Below are 27,768 nucleotides of genomic sequence, written 5' to 3' on the forward strand. Positions count from 1 at the left end.
ATTCTGACACCTTTGTATCAGAACCAGCATTAACTTCTTGAGTAATTTGAGCTACAGTAGCTCGTCTGTTTGATCAGTCCACACGGGCCAGCCTTCACTCCCCACGTGCATCAATGAGCCTTGGCCGCCCATGACCCTGTCGCCGGTTCACCACTGCTCCTTCCTTGGACCACTTTTGATAGATACTGACCACTGCAGAGCGGGAGCACCCCACAAGAGCTGCAGTTTTGGAGATGCTCTGACCCAGTCGTCTAACCATCACAATTTGGCCCTTGTCAAGCTTGCCCATTTTTCCTGCTTCTAACACATCAACTTTGAGGACCAAATATTCACTTGCTTGTTATTAACTTCACCAGGTCATAATGTTATGCCTGATCAGTGTATGGGTGTGTGTGAAATGTTACACTAAAAATGTACATGAATTATATACAACGTTACAACCTGTCATAAAAATAGTGACTCCAAGGAAAGAGAGGTCACATAAACAAGAAAGAGTAAACAACGTAATTATTCCGATCAATTTATTCCTTCACTCACAACAACGTATAACGATAGTAACGAACATACCACCAAGTAAAAAAAAAGAACATATTTACATATTTGACAACAAAGGCACTCAAGCTGCATGAACTCCCAAGTTTGTGTAAAGCAAGAACAAAAATGTCTTTGATTAGTGACATAAAAATAAATAGTGCAGATTTCTTCAATATTTCTTCATTTTACATCATAATGTTTCTTTGTTTTAAAGTTCTTAACTTTCAAGATTTTGAATGTGATCTCAAACTTTAGGACACTATTTCTTCTTTATATGTTGCATATGAAATGGTTTTTGATATATAGGCCTACACTTCCGTTGAAAAGTCTGGGGTTGGTACATTTATTAAATGTTTAAAAAGTTATGCTCACCAAGGCTGTATTTATTGAAAAACGGCAATATTGTGAAATATTATTATTACAATACCTGTTTTCTTTCAAAATGTAATTTACTCCTGTGAAAGCATGGCAAAGCTGAATGTTCAGCATCATTACTCCAGTCTTCAGTGTCACATGATCCTTCAGAAATCATTCTAATATACAGTTATGGTGCTCAAAGAAACATTTATTATTATTATCAATGTTACAAAATGTTCTGCTGCTTATTATTTTTTGTCTAGATACATTTTGTTCAGTATTCTAGACAGTTCAAAAGAACAGCGTTTGTTTTAGCCACTTTACCGGCACTTTTAATATTTATCCTATTTTATTTCGTAATTTCATGTATGTTTGTTTATTTATAATAATAATAATAAAAATATATATTGAATACATATAACCTGGTATTCTCAGTTTTTAAGAACTATTTATGGAAACATAAACAGAGTTCTGTCGCCCCCTCGCGGCTGTAAGAAACACACTCGCCTTGCGTCATGAGAGAGTGACAGAGAAAGAGAGGGAGAGAAGCTGGGAGAGACGCACACACATACACGCCGCTCCGCGAGCTTCACCGCACTGACAGTCCACATCTTACACTGCTGACTCTAACGGCGGAGCCCTTCAGATATGGCGGGGCTTCGTTGAGAGGGACAGAAAATCTCCGAGCACTACCGTTCACAGAACAGTTTGTTTTTGGACACGCGTCTCCCACAGCCCTCCTTATGCACCGCTGCGACGCGGAGAAACGGCAGCAGCGCTGAAAGAGTCGAAGAAAGAGGACGAGAGTGATTTTTACCCCCTTGAACGGACAATGGCGGATCGCGATGCGCTGCCCCTTCCATTGGAAGTGCGGGCCAGATTGGCTGAGCTGGAGCTGGAGTTATCCGAAGGTATGATTGACATTTTAAATGACTTATTTCGTTCGACAATACGGTTGTTGCGGAGGATACTTTAACGGCCCCCTCTCCTCCTCCTCCCACCCTAAAGCCCACCACTACCTCCACCACCATACCAACACAACCAACACCAGATGTTGGAGCCAATTATTATCCCCGCAGCAGCAGCAGCAGCACTGAGGTTGTGTTCGTAAAGGCGTGCGTTCGTTCGTTTGCTGTATTTCCCGTCGCATTTTCTTTGTTACAATGCATCTATTTGACCTTGAGGAAACCATTCAAAGACTTCAGAATTGATTTTTCCGTTAGGATTTTGAAAATGCGTTCCCTAGAGACCAACGGTCAAAATACTTCCTTGGAATCTTCATGCACCCGTTAATATTTTTGAATATCTGTGGCTGCGTTGTTATTCATGCCAGTATAACGTCTCCAGTACACCAGCATTTAGGTAAACAAGCAGTTGCATCGCCATATATGCCATCTTTACACTGCAAAAGCTGCATCTGAAGCTGCAGTTATACCACAAAAAGACACTGACAGTCTAATGCTGCCTTCTGCACAGGATTATTATTCAAATGAACGTTTTATGGAATTATAAATTTAGAGACATTCAATTATGGATTCATAAAAAAATCTGAATCCTACATTAGGAAAGGTATGCTCTTGTCATGACAGCAACAATGCTGTTTAAAAGTTTAAAGCTGTTCTGATGCTGCATCCTTTGAACAGAACCAGAAATTATTGATAAAAAATTTTTTGCGGCCAAGTTTCTTATTGCATTTCAAACATTAAAAAACGAAATATGCAGGAAACCGTTTTATGGCTAACTTTTGATAACATTATCTAAATAAGTATTGGACTGCAATAATAAAAACACACTGACACCGCTAATTTAAAATTGTGCATATTCTTTAGTATTTGTAAAAAAAAGATTTTTTTTTTTTTAACTCACTTTTGAATTTAATTGGTTATTAGATCTTTAATATTGGATCTACCAGTAAATAATATTGGTTAGGGAAATAACTAAAAAAATCAGTATCGCCAAACCAATTATATAGCTGGTATATTTTTGTATGCATCACTGTGTATTTTGCACAGAATTTGGAGTCGGACAGAAACACAGGCATGTAGTATTTCAATCATTCGTCATGTTGAGTATCTTGGCATCTGACATAAGCAAACTGAATTGAGTGAACTGTTTGCTTTCCGTTTTATTTCTAGTGCCTGGTCCTTGTGTGTGTGTGTGTGTGTGTGTGTGTGTGTGTGTGAACTATTTGCTTTCCGTTTTATTTCTAGTCAAGTCAACTTTATTTATATAGCGCTTTTAACAATGCAGATTGTTTCAAAGCAGCTTTACAGTGTTAAACAGGAAAATAATGCAGCATAATTTTATTCAGCCGTCTAGCCATTCTGGAGAAAAAATGTCATCAGTTCATTTCAATTATCATACAGTGACAGTGTGGGCTTTAGATCAGTAATTAGAGCAGTAATTTAGTTTATATGGTTAATTTAGTTTAATAATTAGATTTATTTCGATATTTTTCGATAGAAAAATTTAGTGTCCCCAACTGAGCACGCCAAGCCAGAGGCAACAGTGGCAAGGAATTTCTAGTGCCTGGTCCTTGTGTGTGTGTGTGTGTGTGTGTGTGGCATGTGCGATTGTCTGCTGTGTGTAGATCTGAACCATTTAAGGCCATTTGTTAACCCTGCCTCAAAGTTGCAGGCCTATATCTCCAAACGATCCTAAGCACACTGCGCAAACCTGTGTAGGGAAAAGCAGCATCATTTCATACCAAACAAATCACAGTCAGTGGATTTAACGGGTGTATCAGATCTCAGATATTCTTTGTGTTTAGTGTCTTCCAGAAAGCCATATGTGTACTAAACCCACCGCTAAGTGTTACGATTTAGACACTGATGATCTTAAATGCAGGGTTGGAACAACCAAAAACATTTTTTAAAAGCCTAATGGGGTCTCCCAGTCTGGTTGGGTTGATCTATTAGCTTCTTTTTTCAAGCTAGCATGGCTAGGTTGGAAAACCAGCTAAAGTCAGCTAAAACTAGCTTAGAGTAACAGATCATCTTAGGCTGGTTTAAACGGGAGGGATGTTAGTGAGAAAGCGGCAAACACACTTGTGAAAAGTAGTCACGGTTGCGTGAGGAGGTAACCTTTCCATCGATAAAATAAGTGTGATTATTTGTCACTTTAATGTAGATTTACCTAACAGATTGGTCAACAACGTCAGTGTTTTGTTTAAGATGTCTTATACGATGGTTAGCCCACGTTTTGTGCAAAAGTCATTGAATAATTTGCTCACTTCTTGAATATATATCTCTAAGTAGAGTGTGTAAATTAAGCATGTAGGCCCACACCTTTTATCAACCAATCATGGCTTTTATTTATGGATGGGTGTGTGGTGTATCGTCTACATTTATATGGTAATTGTTGTTTTAGCGGTGTGGAAGCTGACGCTGAGTTTTTCACAAATGCCTTGAGAGTGCATGATTTAGCCTAGCGTAATGCAGTTAGAATGTCCCTAAAGTTCAATCTATGGGGGCACAATTTTTGTCTACAGTTTTTTCCCAAATATCAACATGATTTCAGGGCTCGACATTAACGCTTGTCCGGGACAAGTGGATTTTTTGAAGGGTAGTAGTATCCCGTCAAGTAGCCTGATAAAACGTCATTAACAAAAAATAACTAGGGAATCACCAAAATGCAAGAATGATTCTGCATTCATTAGTGTAAGTGGAGATCGATAGTGGATAATAATATATAAACGTGACACTGATTTCATATGACAGTTCAATAAACAATTAATTAACATTAAGTCACTTACATTTTAGATGCAATATTGAGTGTATTTGTTCTATTTCAGCAGTTAGTGTATGATTCTATTTCGTGTTAGTGAATGATTCAGCGTTTTGAATGAATCGGTTGAATCAAAGATTCAATTACCTATTCGTAAACGACTGCCTCATTCTTGAATGAATCGGCCGTTTGAACAAATCGACTCAATGACTCACTCATTCAGACGGTCACCTGCCGCCACCTACTGGCGCTTTAGTTTAATGTTTAAACATTCTTTCCAATTTTTCTTATTTGTATATTAAAAAAATATTTAAAACAATCTCTTAACATTATTTAATGCAGTTGTAATTTTTCAGTGTAAATTATTTAATTAGATTGGTAACAGCCAATGTCGTTACCTAATTTAATTTATTGATCAAATTTAAGAATATAAAAGGAAAGCTGAAGCATAGCCTATATTTAATAAGATATGGGGAAAAATGCCCTTTATAAAAGGTAAAAATATCACAGATATGCAGATGTAAAAGATGATTAAACACTGGTGAGAATATTGCTTCAGAATACATTTTATTTACAACACAAAAAAATGATTTTTTTCCGGACAAGCACATTTTTTCCTCGGACAAGTGAATGACAGATTTACTGGCATGTGAACAAGCTTAATATCGAGCCCTGGATTTGATGATTATTGCAATATTGACTGTATTCAACAGGTCAATAAACAAGAAGTTAATATTGCTACATTTTAGACTATATTATACATTTGTCTGTTTTTTTACTGTTTCAGCAATGAAAATAGTTCCAAACAGTTCCAAGTAGCTAATTTATTCACCCTCAGTTGTTCCAAACCTGTATGAATCTCTTTCTTCTAATGAACGCAAAAGAAGATATTTTGAAGAATGTCGGTAACCAAACAGTTAATGGGCCCCATTGACTTCAATAGTTTATTCTTCCATACTATGGAAGTCAATGGAGGCTATTAACGGTTTGGTTAATCGTTAAAAGATCACAATGTTGATTCAAAGCCCCACACAATCTCATTCCTAAATGTCAACGATCCGCCTGTCTATTATACCTTTGACAAAATCACATCGGAACATTCAAATCTGCATTGGCACTGCTGCTAGAGAGAGAGAGAGAGAGCAGTTGCCATGTATAGGTATGAAACAGCTTCACAAACATCCTTTCAACCACACAGTATTGTTATTTCGGTGTTACAAATATTAACAGTACCTCAAGCAGTTAAATCAATGTGATAACACGCAAGTCCGACCCAAATGTTGCATATATAAAATTAGTGGTGTGAGAAAGCAAACTGTATCGTCATGCTGCCGACAGAAATATAAACAAAGCAGAAACGTGTCAGTTTTTTTTATTAGATAATCTCTTTCTAAAAAACAGACTGTTTAGATTTGTATGAAATGGTAACACTACAATACAAAATCCGTTTGTAACAGTAACTAAGGTTAATAAATGCTGTGGAAACACTGTTCATTGTTAGTATGTTCATTTCAACATTAAATTGAGTTTGAATTTGTATCTGTTAACCTTGGTTAATGCACTATGAACTAACATGAATGATCAAGTATTGCTCATATTAATACATGCTGTAAAAATGTATAATAAAGGCTTAATAAAGGCCTTCTGAAGTGACTCGATGGGTTTTGTAAGAAAAATATCCATATTTAACACATCATAAAGTAAAATATCTAGCGGACCGCCTTCCGTATTCAACGTATTAACTCCCCGGAGCCGTGTGGATTACTTTTATAATGGATGGATGCACTTTTTTTGGCTTAAAATTTTGGGCTGCCATTATAAAGCTTGGATTAGCCAGGACATTTTTTTAATATAACTCTGATTGTATTCGTCTGAAAGAAGAATGTCATATACACCTAGGATGGCTTGAGGGTGAGTAAATCATTGGGTCATTTTAATTTTTGGGTAAACTATCCCTTTAATGTCTCTGGAATGGCAATGTGTGCTATTTTAAATGTTTAAATGACAAGCACCTCTTTTAGCGACCTATTCAGAGCCAAATGTAATTTCAGCAAAACTTCACCTAAAGATGATCACAGGCTGCTCTGTCTGCAAGTGGACACGAGTATTTTTAGCTGCCCTTCAAGCTTCGTTAGCCTTAATCAGCTCGTTTTGCATTTAAACGTTTTGCCTCACTTTATGACTGCGGTGGAGGGAATATTCTGGCTCGGTTCCCCTTTCTGCAGGGCTGTATGATTCTTCTGAACCCCTGCTTGTGTTTGTGTTTGCCTTTGTAGAAATAAGATGCTCCCTTGCCATTCCAGCTTAGCTTGTGGTGCTGTTTAGCACTGCACTCATGGAGAGGTGATTATCTCAGTGTGTTGGCACAGGATGAAAGGCCTGGAAATTACCGAACGTCTGCTCATCAGTTTGAGAAGAAAGATTTGCGTCTGTTTACTGACCTATGATGTCCTTAAGGGCAATATTATGTTTTCTAAAGTTTGCATACAATATAACATATTGTGTGTTTCACTGGCTCCATTTAGAAGTCAAACATGGTTTCGTTTTAAGCAACGAAGGTTTTTATTTATGCATCTTTTAGCTTGTTCACGATAGAATGGTTGATTTTGATTTACATGGTTTGGAAATCATCCCCAGATTGCTGAGTGGTCTTTTGTCTATGCTGGCAGACTCTTAATAGATAGATTCTCCAACCTCCGTATTAGTCTCGTTCAAGCCAAATAAAGGATGAATGGATCTTATTTCACCCTTAGGGTAGCACTGTTAGTAAGTGAAAAGGTTAAGTTGTTAAACAGGGGTCATGGTGGAAGAAAAGAACCCCTATTTGACCCCGATTTGAGGACTTGTCTGTTGAGAATGTCAGCACAAAGGACTAAAAATGTATGTAAAGATGTGTTGAAATCATTTTATAAATCAGATTTATATTGTCATGGTTATGGACTCTTATTTTGATATTCTGTTTTGTTTCCGTTAGTTCCTGTTTCCCTGCTCTGTTTAGTTTGGGCGTCCTGGGTTACTGATTATGTCCTCGTTGGTTTATGATTTGCAGCTGTCTTTCATTATGTTCGTCTTGTATTTATACTCCCTTGTCGGTTCTTGTTTATGATTTACATAGTTAGCGTTTCTCCTGTTGTTCCTGTGATTCCCTGTGTATTTTACATTGTGAATAAACACTGTCTATTTGTATCATCTTCGTCTTTGTGCGTGCTGACTACCCATAGCATATATAATGTATGAACACTATTTTTCATTATGAAAGCCAAGAGCATTCTCCATAAAACACATGAATACCATAAATAGGCTACCGTATACTTGATGAGCATAGAACTTCTTTAACCTAAAAAAATCAGAACAGTAGTGTATATATACACGCGGATGTATATGAATATGTATTAGGGGTTACATGGATAATAGTTAATCCGTGATCTGTACAGACCACGGTTCGGCACGCATGTGATTAGCATAATAATTGCAAGTTTAACCACCATAAGTGCTTTTCACATGCCGCTTAACCCCGGGTTATCGTTTTTCTAAACATCACTTTTAACCCTGGGTTAAGGAGCGATTCACACTTGTAATTTAGATGCGGTGTTAGCACCGCTTTTTACCCGGGGTTATAAAACCCTGCTTTGGAGCAGGGTTAGCATCGCTTTTGCCAAACTTGTACAGTGTGAAGCGAAATAATATTGTAAAACCTTGATATTATATACCCAGGATTACTTGGTAACCTCAGGTATAGTATGAGCAGTGTGAAACGTGAATAAAGATAACCCAGGATTCCGTGAACCCGGGTTTAGAATGATGCAGGGTTAACTATTTTAAGTGTGGAAAGCCCGATAGAGTGAAAGTTTATCATTTGAAGTGAAGTGAGGTGAAGGAAGGCCATTTAACCCATCCAAGTTAGTGCGCACACATTAGGAGCAGTGAATTGTGATCTCATACACACTGCAAACGTGGACACACACCTAGAGCAGTGATTGTTTCCTGTCGGTATTGAGGATTGAACCGGCAACCTTCGGATTACAAGTCAGACTCTCTAACCAGGCCACAAATTCCCCATTCGAAAGCATGCAGCATCTAAAAACTCATACAGGGGCCTTTTAGCCCTGATATCTTGAATTTTGCGGGCATTCTAACTGCATTCTATGGGGTACATCACACAGTGGGTTGTTGCCCTGCATCATGTTCATCACCAATCAAATGCATGAAATGTAAAATGAATTATGTAGGTCTTGGGCGGGGCGGGTGCGTGAAGTGCAGTACATATTTTGAACACGTTACTTTTCCAGAACTAATGAATTAAATTGATGCTTTAAATTGACAGTCCTAATATATATAATATTTTTTTATTGTTTATTTATTTTTATGACCTTCAGTTTTTTTCTCTTGTAGATTTGTAGTGCTAAGAAAGATGTAATGAAAGATGCTGTATTTTTCGTGTAAACTATGGCCAGTAAAGAATAAGATAGAGGAAGTGATGGAATGTTGTGAGGTATGTTAGGGGCTCTGATGAGAGCTGACAGGGGCTGTGCAGTGGGGTCGCGGCGCCACGTGTGGTGCAAGATAGCGGAGCTGAGGTTGTGTCACTGCCAGTCACCTGTGCGTGGACATGGGGAGATCATGACATTTGCTAAATGCCATAAATTATTCGTAAGCTGTGCCAGACAGACATAACATTAAAACTGCTGGCAAAGCAGTGAGATGCTATTGGATGTTTGTTAGCTATTGGTGGATTTTTGTAAAGATTTAGGAGGAAATGTATGGTTTGTTTACCTATAAGTTATTAACAGATGCTGTAGCATCTGTTCTAACTGACATCATTTCCTCTCGCTGTATCTTTAATCTCTGTGGGAGCAAATACCACGAGTCCCGGTCCCCCCCCCCCTCTCCCAGTATTCCATAGAAAAATGAATATTAAACAGCACTTCCCTGTTCACGGCATCACACCAGCAGGTTTTTTTTTCTCTTCCTTGTACGTCTCACTTCCTCGTGATGCAAATCTAGGTTAATGAACTGAAACATGCTGTTTTTGCCTTTTTACCTTGCCTTATACTGAGGTGTTCTAGGATGGATGAATGTCAGGAAGCTTCAAGATCACATTTCACCACAAATCATTCGGAAATGATATTTTGTGTAATGAAAATGAGCCCGATTTTTAGGACCTTTTTTGGTAATGGTAATTGGACACATTCCCTCGTCTCATTCCCCAATCCTCATCACCATAACACAAAGAAATCTCATCATATTAACAATTTAGTTTATATAATTGTATAATGATAACCACCATTAAGAAAATGTACAATAATTTTGTAGGCGAAAATTAGCTTCCAAATTAGGACACAATTTTGTTCATTTACTGGTTTTGGGGTGAACCATAAACCAGACACGTTCTTGACAGGTTTCATGAGATACACCTAGGAAGCTAACTTGCACTTCCGTCTTCATGAAGCGTGATAAAGGAGATCTATTACCACAAATCTCCTTTGACTGCAGTTAGCCTTGTGGGATTATGTCATCCTACTGACCTCCAAACTGCTTATCCGCCGTCTTCATCCAATCACTGTTGTCCGTTGACCCGGTGACCCCCCACTCAAAGCAGATGTTAAGATCTAATAGAGGGGATTGGTCTGACAAAGTTGTTTTTCTTTGCCTAAACAAACATATTGTATTTCACGGCATGTACAAATTACGATCGCACGCGAGACTTCAAAATGTTGTTAGTATATGTTACTAACTCCAAATAACCTTTCTTAATGATATGAAACTGAGACTAAAGTTACACAAGTTCTGTACATGCCTGTACACATCCAGTTTTCCCACATGTTATGCATGGATTGTCATTTATTTTCGTCGTTGTTGTGACTTTGATATAATCAATCTGATGTAGCATAACTGGAGCCATCGAAGAGGAGGGAGACGTACGGACAAACCATTACATTTCATACTAATCCAAGCTAGATTTTATTCATAAACCCACACTTAATAAACGTTCAAACTCACACCATTTATTAGCGTAGAAGCCACTTATAGCTTTATGAAAGGCAGTAAACAATTTCACACCTTGCTGACTTGCTCCACAGCTTCAGTGACGCTTAATCTCCTCCCGCTCTTTGAAGCCATTTCTTATACAGGGAATTGAGTGCATATTTTTTTGCCATATTACCGTGTTATCAGGCTGTAACTTAATTCTGCGTTTGTAACCAAACCCTCATTCCAGGACACAGAAGAGTGCCTTCTCGGCCCGCTGACCACTCCGCAACCACATCCGGCTCACATTGACCTTTAACCCCGTCACGAAAGGTGTAAGCTTATTTCCTCCAAACCTCCTGTCTGTCCTGATTACAGAAAAATGTCCCAAGTAAATAGACCAAAAAGACACCTGGTGTTTCATAATGCTGTAAATAATGCCTTCCTGAAATAACGTAATTTGCTTGTTTCTCGGTTTTGAGTTGGATGAAAAAAACACTGCTGGCTGGCTTGAAGCGTTTTTGCCAGGACCTTCTAATGCCTCTTTCAAATAGCTCCAGAGCTGAACTTTATTTGTGTGTGTGTTTTAGGGTAACTACTCGGACCAAGGGCTCTAAATCAGCCGTTAAGCCTTGGTACATTCGTAATTGGAGGTGAAAGTGGCGTTGAATGAGTTTAATAAGTGAAATATTTTACCACATTAGATTGCACATGTGTTCAGTTTGGTGTTAAAACATAACAGATGTCTGTGTTGCCCTTAGTGAACCTTGATAACTACATGTAGAGAAGAGGCTCGATTTGTTTCAGATGGAAATCTTGAACCCTTCTGGAGAAATCTGTAACTTTCAGGTCTTAAAGCTGAAGTGTGTAATTGTTTCGTTATGTGTACTTGTTCCTATCCAAGTTTTATATACAGAGACAGCTATAAGCATGACATTTGTATGTTTGAATGTCCAGACTACAGCAACATTGACTCAACCAATGGTGTGAGTTTGGGGCTAGACTTTCTGTTTATCTGTCCAATGAGAGGTTTGTTTGGCAACACTAGTGCTTCCGAATTGACACACCTGAATAGATTTCTTCTGCAGAACACAAAAGAAGATATTTTAAGAAGAGTAAATATTTAATTGTATGGAATGGATGGATTAAATTAAATATTTTTAAATATTTCTTAGAGAAAAAAAAGTCATATGGGTCTGGGATGAGGGGGAGTAAATACTAGTGACACAATTTTAATTTTATTATGAATTATCCATTTAAAAGCTAATGTTTTTATTTTTTTAAAGAATTCTTTTGCTCACCTAGGCTGCATTATTTGGTTAAACACTCAGTAAAAACATTAATATTATGAAATATAACTGTTTAAATAACTGTAATAATAACTTTATACTTAAAAATGTATTCCTATGATATCAAAGCTGAATTTTCAGCATCATTACTCCAGTCTTCAGTACCACATGGTCCTTCAGAAATCATTCTAATATGATGATTTGATTTGGTGTTTAAGAAAGATTTCTTCTTATTATCAATGTTGAAAACCGTTGTGCTGTTTGATATTTCTGTGGAAACTTTCTTTGATAAATAGAAAGTTCAAACAAACAGCATTTATTTGAAATATAATTAAATTGTAACATTTATATATATAATTATATATGTAACATATATTATATATATCTTTACTGTCGCTTTTTGATCAGTTAAATGCATCCTAACTGAATTAAAGTATTAATTTCTTTACAAAAAAATCATACTGACCCCCGGTAGTGTGTGCTATTGTTAGCAAGCACGCAAGCATCACTTTTGCTATTTCTCACGCTCATTTTGCATGTTGAAATGTGCTTTATTTTGGCGGGTTTCGCAGGAACGTTTTCATAGTTCCTAGGCTATAACTATTGGTGGAAAGTACCCGCTTTTTGGCATGTTCACACAGCAGGACTGGGAACGGTTTTAGTTATAGGAACTCCTTTTGGGGGGACTAAATTAGCTCCTTCTTCAGAGAAGGCTCTAACCCAGCACAATAGGAACTACCAGTGATTTAAGTGTACATTTGATTGGATGTACGCATGCCATAAGAAACACAGGCACCCTCTATTTTTATAAAGCTGTTTACAAACACAGTTGACATAGTCTTACTCCAAGAGCGAACTCCACGAACATGGAAATAGATGGACCGATGCCGAGGTCCAGGCACTTCTCAACCTTTAGGCTATAGAGCTGTTGATGTTGTGAATGCCGTGCTTAAATTACGTTGCTGTCGGTTGGCTTAAGTCACTTCAGACTTCCCACTGGCGGTGCGAATGCAACCAGAAAAATGGCCATAGGGGGCAATTTTGTTCTCGGGGGACTGCCCATGCAATACATAACTACTACCTGGTGCGAAAGCCCCTTAACCTATGATTTTGGTTTGGAGAGGAAAAATTGGGTGAAAAAAATCCCATGCACTTGCGTTGAAGGAAGGACCCAAGCCACTAACCAACAACCACCTTACTAGCACGTATCAACTGCATAACTAAGCCCTGGCAACCTCCTACAACACCCCAGCATCATGGCTGGAAGTTTTATATGGGCAAGGACCACTCACATTTTCTGTCCTGACATTTCAAATAACTGACAGGCTTTGAGAGTGCCTTAGTCACGTGATCCTGCGACAGACAGACAGGCAGCAGGGCTGACAGACAGACAGCGGTTGCACAGCTGGACAGCAGCAGCCGTGGCAGTTTTACTGTCCATCTCCTGTGTGTGTCTCTGAAGCTGCTATAGGAATGCAGTCATGTGGTCTCAATCAAGTCCTCTGTTTACATCACAGTGCTGCTCAGGAACAATGTGCTTGTGTTTCCAAGTCTTTAGAGACCCGTTCCTTTTCTCTTATCTGTCCGCAGCGTTTTGATCGGTATCATCTCTCGTTTTAAACATTTCGCTCACAGTGAATGTGAGGCAAAGCTAAAATAATATGGTAAGTGGTGAGATAAAGTGAGGAACAAACCGATATACATATGCAGATGAATATTTTTGGTCTTTATGTTGCTAATTTTTTTTAAGACACAGTAGTGTTATTAGAGTATCACTGAGATACAATTATTGTTTTATAAATACTTTTTAATTCGTTTTTATTTTTTGATATTTTCTGTTTTCATTTTAGTTTTTGTCATTTTTATTATTATTTTTTAAATACGTGTATAGTTTTTATTAATTTTTATGTATGTTTTTAGTTATTTTAGTACATCAAGTTGAAGTAAATGAAAATGGGAAATCTGAAATAAAATAAGATTTTGTTTCATATATACTTTATTTCAGTTAACATCATTTTTTTCATATAATAATCTTTTTTATGGTTTTAGTTTACTCTAAGCCTTGTGTCATGTCCACCCGTAAAAAAACGTATGTAGTTTTGCGTATCCTGCATCAACAGCCTATCCATTTTTTACCCTCTGCAGCTCTTTCTCATATAATGAACATGTTTCCTCATTACACAAGACAAATAAACATATTTATGTTTTAAATAACAAAGCTGGGATTTCACTTACAAATCAGTTTAGTAATGATGAAATCAGGGTCATACATAGTTTATGTTTTGGGTTTTTTATTATAGACTTAACCTTAATACTAACAAATGTCCTAAAGTATGATTTCTAATTGATTAAATCCAGTAGGCTTTAATACTGGACAAATGGGGTGCATGTTTGATCCGTTTGGAATGGAGAATGTGCATAGATGTTAAGCCAACTGTAATTTGAAATGCCTGTCCAACCAATCAGAATTAAAGGCATTTCTGTTATTTAGACCATTTAGAACGGCACTATTCAGTGTAGTCGGTATTTGTGTGTGTTCACGGGCCCTTCCCAACCGCTACCCGCAGCTCATGAATCCAACCAGGGGCAAGCTGCCAAATATGTGACTTTGTACAAGTTTATATATCAATGACAAATTCTGGAATATCAGCAGTGGGATGCTTTAAGTCCATATTTAAAAGAGACTCTGCTTAGGATCTCTCCACACGGACAAAAAAAAAAAAAGGCTAACTGTTGGCTAACACTCACTGTTTTCAATTTCACGTTCCCAGCTTGGGAAAGAATGTTCTTTTGTGTTTTTGGAGACTGCAGCATGGGTTGTTAAAGTTTTTGCAGCCACGGATTTTTACATTTTGTTCTGGGGCACATTTCTAGAAGTTGGACAGTTGAGAAAAATGAGGCGTTGAGAGTCAAACAGAAAGAAATGAAACGGAGAGAGATGCCATGACTTCCAAAGGAGAGTAAAACAGGGGAAATAGTGAATATGTTGTTATCTACAGCTAACCAATCTCTTTAATATCTCTTCCAGAGAAATCATAGTTTGTGTGCTGATCACTGCAAGTGACGAGTGAAAGTACATTTTCTCAATTGCTTGACTCTGCCCATGGTGAAATCCTATTGGTCCGCTCACTTTAGACTCCCTTTTGAGTTCCAATTTGACATGCTGCTAAGCTAATAAGACCGTATTCTCATAACCATCATTATCATTAATTAATTAATGAATTAATTAATAATAATGATTAAGAAGAACAAAAAAAAATATTTAGCTATAGATGCTTTTTGGTATTGAATGAAATATATAGTCCACTGGATTTAATGGACAGTACTCTGATACGCATTAACATTTAATGATTTTACTTAATATTATAAAACATTTTTATTAAATATTGTATATTATTTGTTATTATTTATATGATTAATTAAATATATTCTATTTTTTTTTAATTGTTTAGCTTATACGCTATATCGCCAAAAGTTCTGGGACATCTGCCTTTACATGCACATGAAATTTAATGACATCACAGGGTTTAATATGGAGTTGGCCCACCCTTTGCAGCTATAACAGCTTCAACTCTTCTGGAAAGGCTTTCCACAAGGTTTAGGAGTGTGTTTATGAACATTTTTCTAGAAGCGCATTTGTGAGGTCAGGCACTGATGTTGGACGAGAAGGCCTGGCTCACAGTCTCCACTCTAATTCATCCCAAAGGTGTTCTATCGGGTTGAGTTCAGGACTCTGTGCAGGCCAGTCAAGTTCCTCCACACCAAACTCGCTCATCCATGTCTTTATGGACTTTGCTTTGTGCACTGGTGCGCAGTCATGCAGTAACAGAAAGGGGCCATCCCCAAACTGTTCCCACAAAGTTGGGAGCATTAAATTGTCCAAAATGTCTTGGTATTAGGGATGGGCGATATTTTATCGTTTGCGATATACCGGTAAAAATTCTCCCCACGATAAGAATTTGTCTTCCCGCGATAATAACGATAAAGCCTGGTTGATGGCGCGACCCATCCGCACAGTGCCGCCGCCGGCCGTTATTACTCTATGATGGCCGTTATTACTCTATGATGGCCGTTATTACTCTATGATGGCCGTTATTACTCTATGATGGCCGTTATTACTCTATGATGGCCGCGGTGGCTGCGTTCGTCACTCTGTATAGCTGAACGGGGGCTGGAGAGAGAATTGTCTTGTGGCTGCTCTCGGTGTCCTAAGCGCAGCGCGTGATGGGAGCGGCGGCACTGAATCCGCATCTCATGTGCAGAGCGAAAACAGCGAAAGCTGCGGAAGAGTTCATAGCTAAACGAGGAGCACCTGAGGGCGATCTGAACCTGTACATACAGATGTATTTCACTCGCTGAGCGCTTAAGAGATTCGCTCTGTCTCAATCGATCGGTAAAGCAAACTATTTCAGTTCATCTCAATGAATGCGCAGTGTATTTGACGCACAGTAAACACTAGTGTGAGGCGCGACTGAGAGCGCTCAGTGTTTCACACACACTCACAGAGAGAGCGAGAGAGTCTTATACACACAGAATTGACGTGCTACAAGTAAACAATATCCTTTGTTGTATTTTCCTGTAAAATAATGGCGTTTATTTGGAATTATTCAGCCTTTCATGAACAGGAAGAAGCGTATGCTCAAACGGGAATCTCATTGGCTGGCGCGCACCTATTACTGCGCCTGTTTTGAATTCAGCAAATCAGTTTGAATGAGCGCTGACAACGTAATTAATATTCATGAACCCAGAAGCTCATTATTCCTTAGTGCAGTTTATTTTTATTAGTTGAAGAATTCGTGGTATTATTATCTTATCAACTCAAATTACTGAAGTTCTATCATTAAATCATTATTTGTAACTTTTTTGTAATCTGAAGACATTTTTGGGATAATTACTTTTGCTGTTTCTGCTATTTTTACCACTGTTTGCACCATGAGTGTATGAATAAATACAGAATCGGTTTACATGTAAAACTTGTCATTGATTTGAATTATTATTGTTTGTATTGTGATGTTTTTTAGCACAGTTGCACTATTTAAACATTACCTGCACTTTTACAGAAGACAATTATATCTGCAACTTTTCCATTTCTGAAAAGGCTGGTGTGGAATTTTACATTAAAAAAAATAAATGTATATATTATGTATTATAGGAGCCTATTTGATGACGGGTACATTTTACTTAAGATCATTGTTTGTTTTTCTGAGCTCTCACTTGTATCCAAAAACATGGGGAATGATACTACATTTATCGTCATTGATATCGTTATCACAATAAATACTAGAAAATATCGGGATAAATTTTTAAGTCCATATCGCCCATCCCTACTTGGTATGCTGAAGCATTCAGAGCTCCTTTCACTGGAACTAAGGGGCCAAGCCCAACCCCTGAAAAACAACCCCACAGCATAATCCCCCCTCCACCAAACTTTACACATTGCACAATGCAGTCAGGCAAGTACCGTTCTCCTGGCAACCACCAAACCCAGACTCGTCCATCTGATTGCCAGACAGAGAAGCGTGATTCGTCACTCCAGAGAACACGTCTCCGCTGCTCTAGAGTCCAGTGGTGGCGTGCTTTACACCACTGCATCCGACGCTTTGCATTGCACTTGGTGAGGCTGTAAGGCTTGGATGCAGCTGCCCGGCCATGGAAACCCATTACATGAAGCTCTCTATGCATTGTTCTTGATCTAATCTGACGGCCACACGAAGTTTGGAGTTCTGTAGCTATTGACTGCAGAAAGTTGGCGTCTTCTGCCCACTGTGCGCCTCAGCATGCGCTGACCCCGCTCTGTGATTTTTACGTGGCCTACCACTTCGTGACTGTTGTTCCAACTGCTTACACTGTTATAATACCACTAACAGTTGACTGTGGAATATTTAGTAGTGAGGAAATTTCACGAATGGACGACCTATCACAGTACCACGCGTGAATTCACTGAGCTTCTGAGAGGTGACCCATTCTTTCACAAATGTTTGTAGAAGCGTCTGCATGCCTAGGTGCTTGATTTTATACACCATTGGCCATGGAAGTGATTGGAACACCTGAATTCAGTGATTTGGAGGGGTGTCCCAATACTTTTGGCAATAAAGTGTAGATGCCGAATGATATGTAGATATATTTACCTTCAACTTTTCTCGCTACATCTTCCATTTTTTTCTACTAAGCTTGTTGAAATTCTAGAATATTTTAGTTAATTGATACGTCAATCCTAGGATTTCTATCTATACAATGGAATTTGCCTCAAGTGTGGTAGTGAGTTTACTGCCTTTCTTCGCATATGCCATCTAGGTAGGCGGCTTACTTGAATGTAGTACAGAACTATAGTGGTTGGGTAGAAATGTTGTATCCTCTCCAATGTTTTCCAACAGATGCTGACAGATCACTTGGCTTGTTATCCAAACCATCAACTCGACGAGCCCCTCGCCGAAGGACTCGGGAACAATCTCATTTTACCAAGGCAAACACAGTATCATGGGCGGTTAGTGCTTCTGGAAAGGAGAACGATAGAAAGAAAGAAAGATTGAGGCTCATGAGCCATAGCAGACCGCCTGCCGATCCGCACCCTGACTCTTTCAATGCAGAACTCTTCTTTAATTATTCAGCTCCAGCTGCCCAGAGGCCCTGCCTCTATGAAACCGTGGACACATTAAGGCCTGTGGATGACAATGCGCTCTATTCATAGGCCGTCTCTGAGCAGGCCTTTTTTAGAGCTCAGGAGCATGTGAAGGCTGTGGTATGAGAATGCGCTGGGCTTTGTCTCATGGGAGTGTGGGGATGTGTGGAGCTGCTCTCTTTCTGGCTGTGCGTTTTTGCCATCAGCCAGGCTTGCTTCGAGTCATGAGGTTTTTTTATGCTTATTCGAGCTACATCTGTGACTCACCGTGACCTAAATTCACGTTTAAAAACACCTTTGAGCTAATACGCATCTACAGTGTGTTTTGGATGTCACTGTTGTGCCGTGCACCAGGTTGAAACCTCTTTCCGTCATTGTCGATACGTCAAGCGGTTTTGCGAGCAGATTTTGATGCGTTGTTCTTCTCCTCTGAGGTCTGCCATGTGATGAATATTACATGATTTTGCGTGACTGGAAGTTTTTTTTTTAGAAATGCCACCTGGACAAATCTGTCTAGACCATCTCGCTGCGTTCTCGAAAGATAATCGCGGCCATCGTTGCTGTTTTAACCTTGCCGGCGTCATCCGGAGCACACGCCTTCTGTAGGCAATTAAGGTGTTTATTTCAATGTGGCGTAAAATGCAGGTTCTTTCATCTGTGCTGTAATGCACTCCGGGCACTTTGAGAGAGAAACATGTGCCTAGAGATAAGACTCCAACGTTGATATCAGTCTCACCGGTATCATAGACCCCCTTACTGATGGATCTGATCCTTGCCTTATCGCAAGGAAAGAATTTCAGAAGGTAGCACATACTTTCCCCGTTTTTCTGCACCGTGTCAGAGGTGCCCACGGGCTTAAAGGTGTAGTTCACCTAAATTAATTTTCTCCTTCATTTCGTTAAGAAAAAACGGCACGACTTTTTCTATTGTAAAACGCAAACAAAAGCTGCACTTTTCCATACAACGAAAGCACACAGTCATCAGGCGCTGTTAAGCTCCAAAAAGCGCCATAGTTAGATTGCATGAATTGTATTCCAAGCCTTCTGAAGCCCATATGTTAGATTTTTGTGAACAGACCAAAAATGAATCAATTTAAAAATTGGCTGTCTTTCATTTCATGAGTGGAATTTTAATTATATTGGCTTTGCAATTTGAATATGAATGACAAGAAAAACGAAAGGATGAGATCGGAATTCACTGAATTGCAATTTAAAAAAAAAAAAATCCATCCATCCATATGTACACACATCCATCCATATGTACACACATCTATCCATCCATCCATATGTACACACATCCATCCATATGTACACACATCTATCCATCCATCCATATGTACACACATCTATCCATCCATCCATATGTACACACATCCATCCATATGTACACACATCTATCCATCCATCCATATGTACACACATCTATCCATCCCTCCATATGTACACACATCTATCCATCCCTCCATATGTACACACATCTATCCATCCCTCCATATGTACACACATCTATCCATCCCTCCATATGTACACACATCTATCCATCCATCCATATGTACACACATCTATCCATCCATCCATATGTACACACATCTATCCATCCCTCCATATGTACACACATCTATCCATACATCTATATGTACACACATCTATCCATACATCTATATGTACACACATCTATCCATCCCTCCATATGTACACACATCTATCCATCCATCCATATGTACACACATCTATCCATCCCTCCATATGTACACACATCTATCCATCCCTCCATATGTACACACATCTATCCATCCCTCCATATGTACACACATCTATCCATCCCTCCATATGTACACACATCTATCCATCCATCCATATGTACACACATCTATCCATCCATCTATATGTACACACATCTATCCATACATCTATATGTACACACATCTATCCATCCCTCCATATGTACACACATCTATCCATCCCTCCATATGTACACACATCTATCCATCCATCCATATGTACACACATCTATCCATCCATCCATATGTACACACATCTATCCATCCATCTATATGTACACACCTCTATCCATCCCTCCATATGTACACACATCTATCCATCCATCCATATGTACACACATCTATCCATCCATCTATATGTACACACATCTATCCATACATCTATATGTACACACATCTATCCATACATCTATATGTACACACATCTATCCATCCCTCCATATGTACACACATCTATCCATCCATCCATATGTACACACATCTATCCATCCCTCCATATGTACACACATCTATCCATCCCTCCATATGTACACACATCTATCCATCCCTCCATATGTACACACATCTATCCATCCCTCCATATGTACACACATCTATCCATCCATCCATATGTACACACATCTATCCATCCATCTATATGTACACACATCTATCCATACATCTATATGTACACACATCTATCCATCCCTCCATATGTACACACATCTATCCATCCATCCATCCATATGTACACACATCTATCCATACATCTATATGTACACACATCTATCCATACATCTATATGTACACACATCTATCCATCCATCTATATGTACACACATCTATCTATCCATCCATCCATCCATCCATCCATATGTACACACATCTATCCATCCATCCATCCATATGTACACACATCTATCCATACATCTATATGTACACACATCTATCCATACATCTATATGTACACACATCTATCCATCCATCCATCTATATGTACACACATCTATCCATACATCTATATGTACACACATCTATCCATACATCTATATGTACACACATCTATCCATACATCTATATGTACACACATCTATCCATACATCTATATGTACACACATCTATCCATCCATCCATCCATATGTACACACATCTATCCATACATCTATATGTACACACATCTATCCATACATCTATATGTACACACATCTATCCATACATCTATATGTACACACATCTATCCATACATCTATATGTACACACATCTATCCATACATCTATATGTACACACATCTATCCATCCATCTATATGTACACACATCTATCCATCCATCCATCCATCCATCCATCCATCCATCCATCCATCCATCCATCCATATGTACACACATCTATCCATCCATCCATCCATATGTACACACATCTATCCATACATCTATATGTACACACATCTATCCATACATCTATATGTACACACATCTATCCATCCATCTATATGTACACACATCTATCCATACATCTATATGTACACACCTCTATCCATACATCTATATGTACACACATCTATCCATCCATCTATATGTACACACATCTATCCATCCATCTATATGTACACACATCTATCCATACATCTATATGTACACACCTCTATCCATACATCTATATGTACACACATCTATCCATCCATCTATATGTACACACATCTATCCATACATCTATATGTACACACATCTATCCATACATCTATATGTACACACATCTATCCATACATCTATATGTACACACATCTATCCATACATCTATATGTACACACATCTATCCATACATCTATATGTACACACATCTATCCATACATCTACAGGGCTCCAGAGTGCGACTAAATGGTCGCATTTTGCGACTAAAATTTGAGAGTGTGCGACTGAATTTTACATCCTGTCGCACATGTGCGACCAGTAAATTTGCCTGCTGTCGGTACTGGAGAAATTAAGAAAATACACTTACTAATTATAATTGATAAACGTTATGTCTGGCAAATTCTATCTTTGCCAGCCGTTTCTATATGAGATAATATTAAACCATTTGTCCGTGATCCATTTTTGCCATTCGCAATCCAGAAGAGAGAGAAAGCGAGTGAGCTCTCTCACGTGGAGCTACAGCGAACACAACACCACAGTCAGCTTTAATGAGTGACGATGGCCAAGAACTAAACAAAAATGTAGTCTCCTTAAACTTTAGAGATGTGCTGTGATATTAATCTAATTTTATTTTCGATTTTGGCTTCCAAGAATTATAAAAAGATGGTATGAGGTAAAACTATTCATAACCGTGTTCCGTCGAGCGCGACATCCTTCCCTTCACAGCCTTGCGCTGTCATTTCTCCCTAAACCTAAACTAAACGTCAGATTCAGTGATTGTTGTAAACTGCAGTCTCTACTGTTGCTAAACTGCGGGATGTGTTTGATAATAAAGAGCTATTAAATGCACAATAATCCGCGCAAGAGACGCTCTTTCCAACTTCAAGGCGGCTTATGTGTGTGTGCTGCGAAATGGACCGACTTGCACTTAATATTTTAGGCTTTGTGTGCGCGTCTAAAACATCAAATAAACAACAAATAGCCGGTGTCAAAATGACCGGGTTGGAGAGTAGTTATTTTAACAGTTTATATCTTAAATGGGCGTAAATAGTTCGGAGAAATAGGAGAATATGATATTATTAGTTCTACATTCAATTGAGAATGAGGAGATACGTCATGGTCGTGGGCGGAGTCTGAGCCCTACACCATTCTGGGATCCCACGCTATCGGTTGCCAGGGGTAACATTGTAAGAGCGATACAGAGATCAGAGCAGGAAAGACGGCTCGAGGAATTATCATCGCGGCGTTTAAGCGGAGAAATTACGAGAAAACTTAGAAGAAATGGAGAAGAAGAGGTCTCTTACAGGGAGAAATTTACTACCAGCGCCAAGCTGAGGTATTTAGAGAAGCTGGCTGATATCAAAAACGTTGACCCATACGAGCTGCCACGGCAGAACTCCGAACCACCTTGCACTGAAATGTTTCTATAAATATATTTCCTGTGCATTCTGAATAATAAATATATCTCCCCACTATCCTGCAGCAGTCCAGTGCCGTCATCATTAGCAGTGTTTTTCTCTTACTGATAATATTTTATACCTATTGAGTTTATATTTTTAAATTAATTTGACTAAACATTTAAATGATCGTTTGTGTGCGCCGGTGCTTTTATTCCAGCCTTCTTAAGTAGAATGAATGCTCGGTACGTGCCTTAAATGGATGTAACGTTAACAATGTTAAATATTGAATTAATCTTAAACAGTGATGCGCACACAGTAGAGGAAAATTACAGTCAACTAGAACTACCTTGAATATTAATTAAGCGTTTTGGGCATAAACATGTTTATAACATACAGTAAAATGACTGACAATGAAAAATGACAGAATAGTGATCAACATGTTTAATACAAATAAATAAAGGTTCGTATTGATCAAGTGTCTCACACTTCAGCATCGCGCTCACTAGTTAAGACCATGACTGACACCCTGTGGTGAAATAATGGCGTACGTTTACCAGCCGCTGCTTTCTCAGATCGGCTTGGGTGGATTAAAACTTCATGTTCAGTTGAGTTTGGAAAACTATGTACATAGTAATCATCAGAATATCTCTTCTCCAGTCTCTATCCGAATCCATTACCTGGCGGGCAGACCCCCAAAATGGCGGAAGGGGGGCGGGGCGCTGTGTCGTGACGACATCTCCTCATTCTCAATAGGTCTTAAAGGGGCAGCATCTAATAAACCTGCTGACGATTGAGCCATTAATTCGAATCGAACAAAAGGCAAATAGAAAATATTCACATCTCTTGAATTAATAACTTTAGCTTTTATAAGCATTAATCTATCAATTTATACAGTGAAAACTATGTGTTATTTTACATTTCATTTGTTCAAACTTTGCGGTTTCTTTTGCTATAGATATTTAACTTTTCAAATTATTAAGCCATGTTAATTATGTTCTTAATAATGTTTTTTTTTATATATAAAAAAATAAAATAAAGTATAATAAAAAGAACCGGTAAGAATACTGTTAAAGTACCTGATCGATAAGCAGTATCGGTAAGAGTAGTAATACCATTAAAACCTTAACGATACAGATCCCTATTAGTAACAGTGGAAATTAGTAGATTAGGTTAGCATGTTGATTTATGGTGTGCGCCCCTAAAATTTCTGGTTGTGCCCCTAAAACTTTCAGTTGGGGGCCACTTTGCTCCTAGTGAAAAAAGTTAGTCTGGAGCCCTGATCTATATGTACACACATCTATCCATACATCTATATGTACACACATCTATCCATCCATTCATATGTACACACATCTATCCATCCATATGTACACATCTATCCATCCATCCATCCATCCATATGTACACACATCTATCCATCCATATGTACACATCTATCCATCCATATTTACACACATCTATCCATCCATCCATATTTACACACATCCATCCATCCATCCATCCATCCATATGTACACACATCTATCCATCCATCCATATGTACACACATCTATCCATCCATCCATATTTACACACATCTATCCATCCATCCATCCATATTTACACGCATCTATCCATCCATATTTACACACATCTATCCAACCATCCATCCATCTATATTTACACGCATCTATCCATCCATCCATATTTACACACATCTATCCAAACATCCATATTTACACACATCTATCCATCCATGACGCAAATATCGTCATTTTGCGTCATAGGAGGATTTTTGGCCAGAGGCTAGAGACTACAGGAGCTAGTTCCGCATGTTATCAATCCGCCCACAGGGGAGGGATCTCACTCACAGAATGTAAATGTGCACGGCCGCTGCCGCTCGGCTCGGGCATTCATAACGGAGCGGTACAGAGCAAAGTGAGTGTTTCAACTTTTCAATGAATTCCTATGAAAGTTTAGCTTCCATAAGCAATCTGATAACGCGCCAGACTGGACACACGCCGAGAATGACAGCCGCGCTTACCTCAGCTCTGCTCAGCTCTTCTCTAGTCAGGAATGAAATCTGACTCCTGTGACGTGACTTTCGTTCGGCTCACTCACACTTTATTGAAAAGACACACTCAGTTTTTAATTGTAGTGTCTGTTCTCTAACTGAACGAAATTATTTTATTACTCTGAATATCAAAACGACGTTGGGGTGGAGCCGCAGTGGGCAAGTGATAACCAATAGCCGTGGCTTTGGGAGTGGCCTCGTAGGGCAGCGAAGCAAGTGCATTCTGGGAGTTGTTGTCTTTCATCCACATGAGACAAAAATACATGTTCTGTCTTTTCTCAGTCTAGAAGGCACCAAATTCAAAAATAATTTCACATTTCTACTACATAAAATGACACAGTTTAAATACACATTCATCTTCCCAGCGCTGAAGTGCCCCTTCAAAGGTGGGATATTTCTTTTTTAAATAAATTAGCACTAATTTATTGCATTAATGAGAGAGAGACTGTGTGTGTGAATTAGTCATACCGTCTCTCTAATAATTGTGAAGCTGTGGGTTGTATGTAGTTACTTCAAATCTATGCTATAACGATTGAGTTTCTAAGCTACTTTAGTGATAAATCACAGGACAGCGTTGGCTCGTGTGTTGTCAGAGACACGGATGATGGATCGGCTCTCTGTGTCTCTGTGTGACTACTCGCGCTGTACGTTTTTATGGGCAAAGTATTAACAGGTTTAAAAAACGAAATACCTGACATGGGAAAATTATGTCAGTTAGAGGTTCTGAATTTCGGTTTCGATTACTTTTTTCGATTAATCGTCCAGCCCTAATATTTACACAAACCATCCACACATCCATCCATCCATATTTACACACATCCATCCATATTTACACACACCCATCCATCCATCCATCCATATTTACACACATCCATCCATCCATCCATCCATCCATCCATATTTACACACACCCATCCATCCATATTTACACACATCCATCCATCCATCCATCCATATTTACACACACCCATCCATCCATATTTACACACATATCTATCCATCATCCATAACACACACACACACACACACACACACACACACACACACACACACACACACACACACACACACACACACACACACACACACACACACACACACACACACACACACACACACACACACACACACACACACACACACACACATCCATCCATCTATATTTACACACACACACACACACACACACACACACACACACACACACACACACACACACACACACATCCATCCATCTATATTTACACACACACACACACACACACACACACACATCCATCCATATTTACACACACACACACACACACACACACACACATCCATCCATCCATATTTACACACACATACACACATCCATCCATTCATATTTACACACACACACACACACACACACACACACACACACACACACACACACACACACACACACACACACACACATCCATCCATACATATTTACACACACCCATCCATCCATCCATCCATCCATATTTACACACAACCATCCATCCATCCATATTTACACACACCCATCCATCCATCCATCCATCCATCCATCCATCCATCCATATTTACACACAACATCCATCCATCCATATTTACACACACCCATCCATCCATATTTACTCACACCCATCCATCCATCCATCCATCCATCCATCCATATTTACACACAACCATCCATCCATCCATCTATATTTACACACACCCATCCATCCATATTTACACACACCCATCCATCCATCCATCCATCCATCCATATTTACACACAACCATCCATCCATCCATCCATCCATATTTACACACAACATCCATCCATCCATATTTACACACACCCATCCATCCATATTTACTCACACCCATCCATCCATCCATCCATCCATCCATCCATCCATCCATCCATCCATCCATATTTACACACAACCATCCATCCATCCATATTTACACACACCCATCCATCCATCCATCCATATTTACACACAACCATCCATCCATCCATATTTACACACATCCATCCATCCATCCATCCATATTTACACACACATCCATCCATCCATATTTACACACACATCCATCCATCCATATTTACACACACACACACACACACACACACACACACACACACACACACACACACACACACACACACACACACACACACACACACACACACACACACACACACATCCATCCATCCATATTTACAAACATCCATCCATCCATGTTTATACATCATCCATCCACACAGCCACCCACACATCTATCCATCCACACATCCATCCACACATACACTTCAAATATATTTAAACATGGCCTGCCAATCAGTAATGTCGTTGGCATCAAGCTTGGTGCAACATGTCTTCATTTTGACATTGATTTGAGAAAAGTAGTGGACTTTCCCTTTTAAAATGCTGAATTGCTTCCACTTCACCTAA

At 38.8% G+C, this 27,768-nt stretch overlaps 1 protein-coding gene across 7 annotated transcripts in view; it reads left to right on the top strand.

The window, feature by feature from the left end:
• Nucleotides 1–1,419: 1,419 nt before the first annotated feature.
• The window catches only part of dip2ca (disco-interacting protein 2 homolog Ca), a 155,469-nt gene continuing 129,120 nt past the window's right edge, over nucleotides 1,420–27,768 (top strand). For 4 of the 7 annotated variants that reach the window (XM_079806512.1, XM_079806514.1, XM_079806513.1 and 1 more), the window contains exon 1: nucleotides 1,420–1,802. In XM_079806512.1, coding sequence (XP_079662638.1) covers nucleotides 1,724–1,802 — 79 coding nt within the window. In that variant the 5' untranslated portion in view covers nucleotides 1,420–1,723. The remainder of the gene's footprint in view (nucleotides 1,803–27,768) is intronic. The other 3 variants (XM_079806515.1, XM_079806517.1, XM_079806518.1) reach the window with 1 other exon arrangement.

The sequence above is a fragment of the Gobio gobio genome (genome assembly GCF_949357685.1).
Source record: "Gobio gobio genome assembly, chromosome: 23".
Taxonomy (NCBI): Eukaryota; Metazoa; Chordata; class Actinopteri; order Cypriniformes; family Gobionidae; genus Gobio; species Gobio gobio.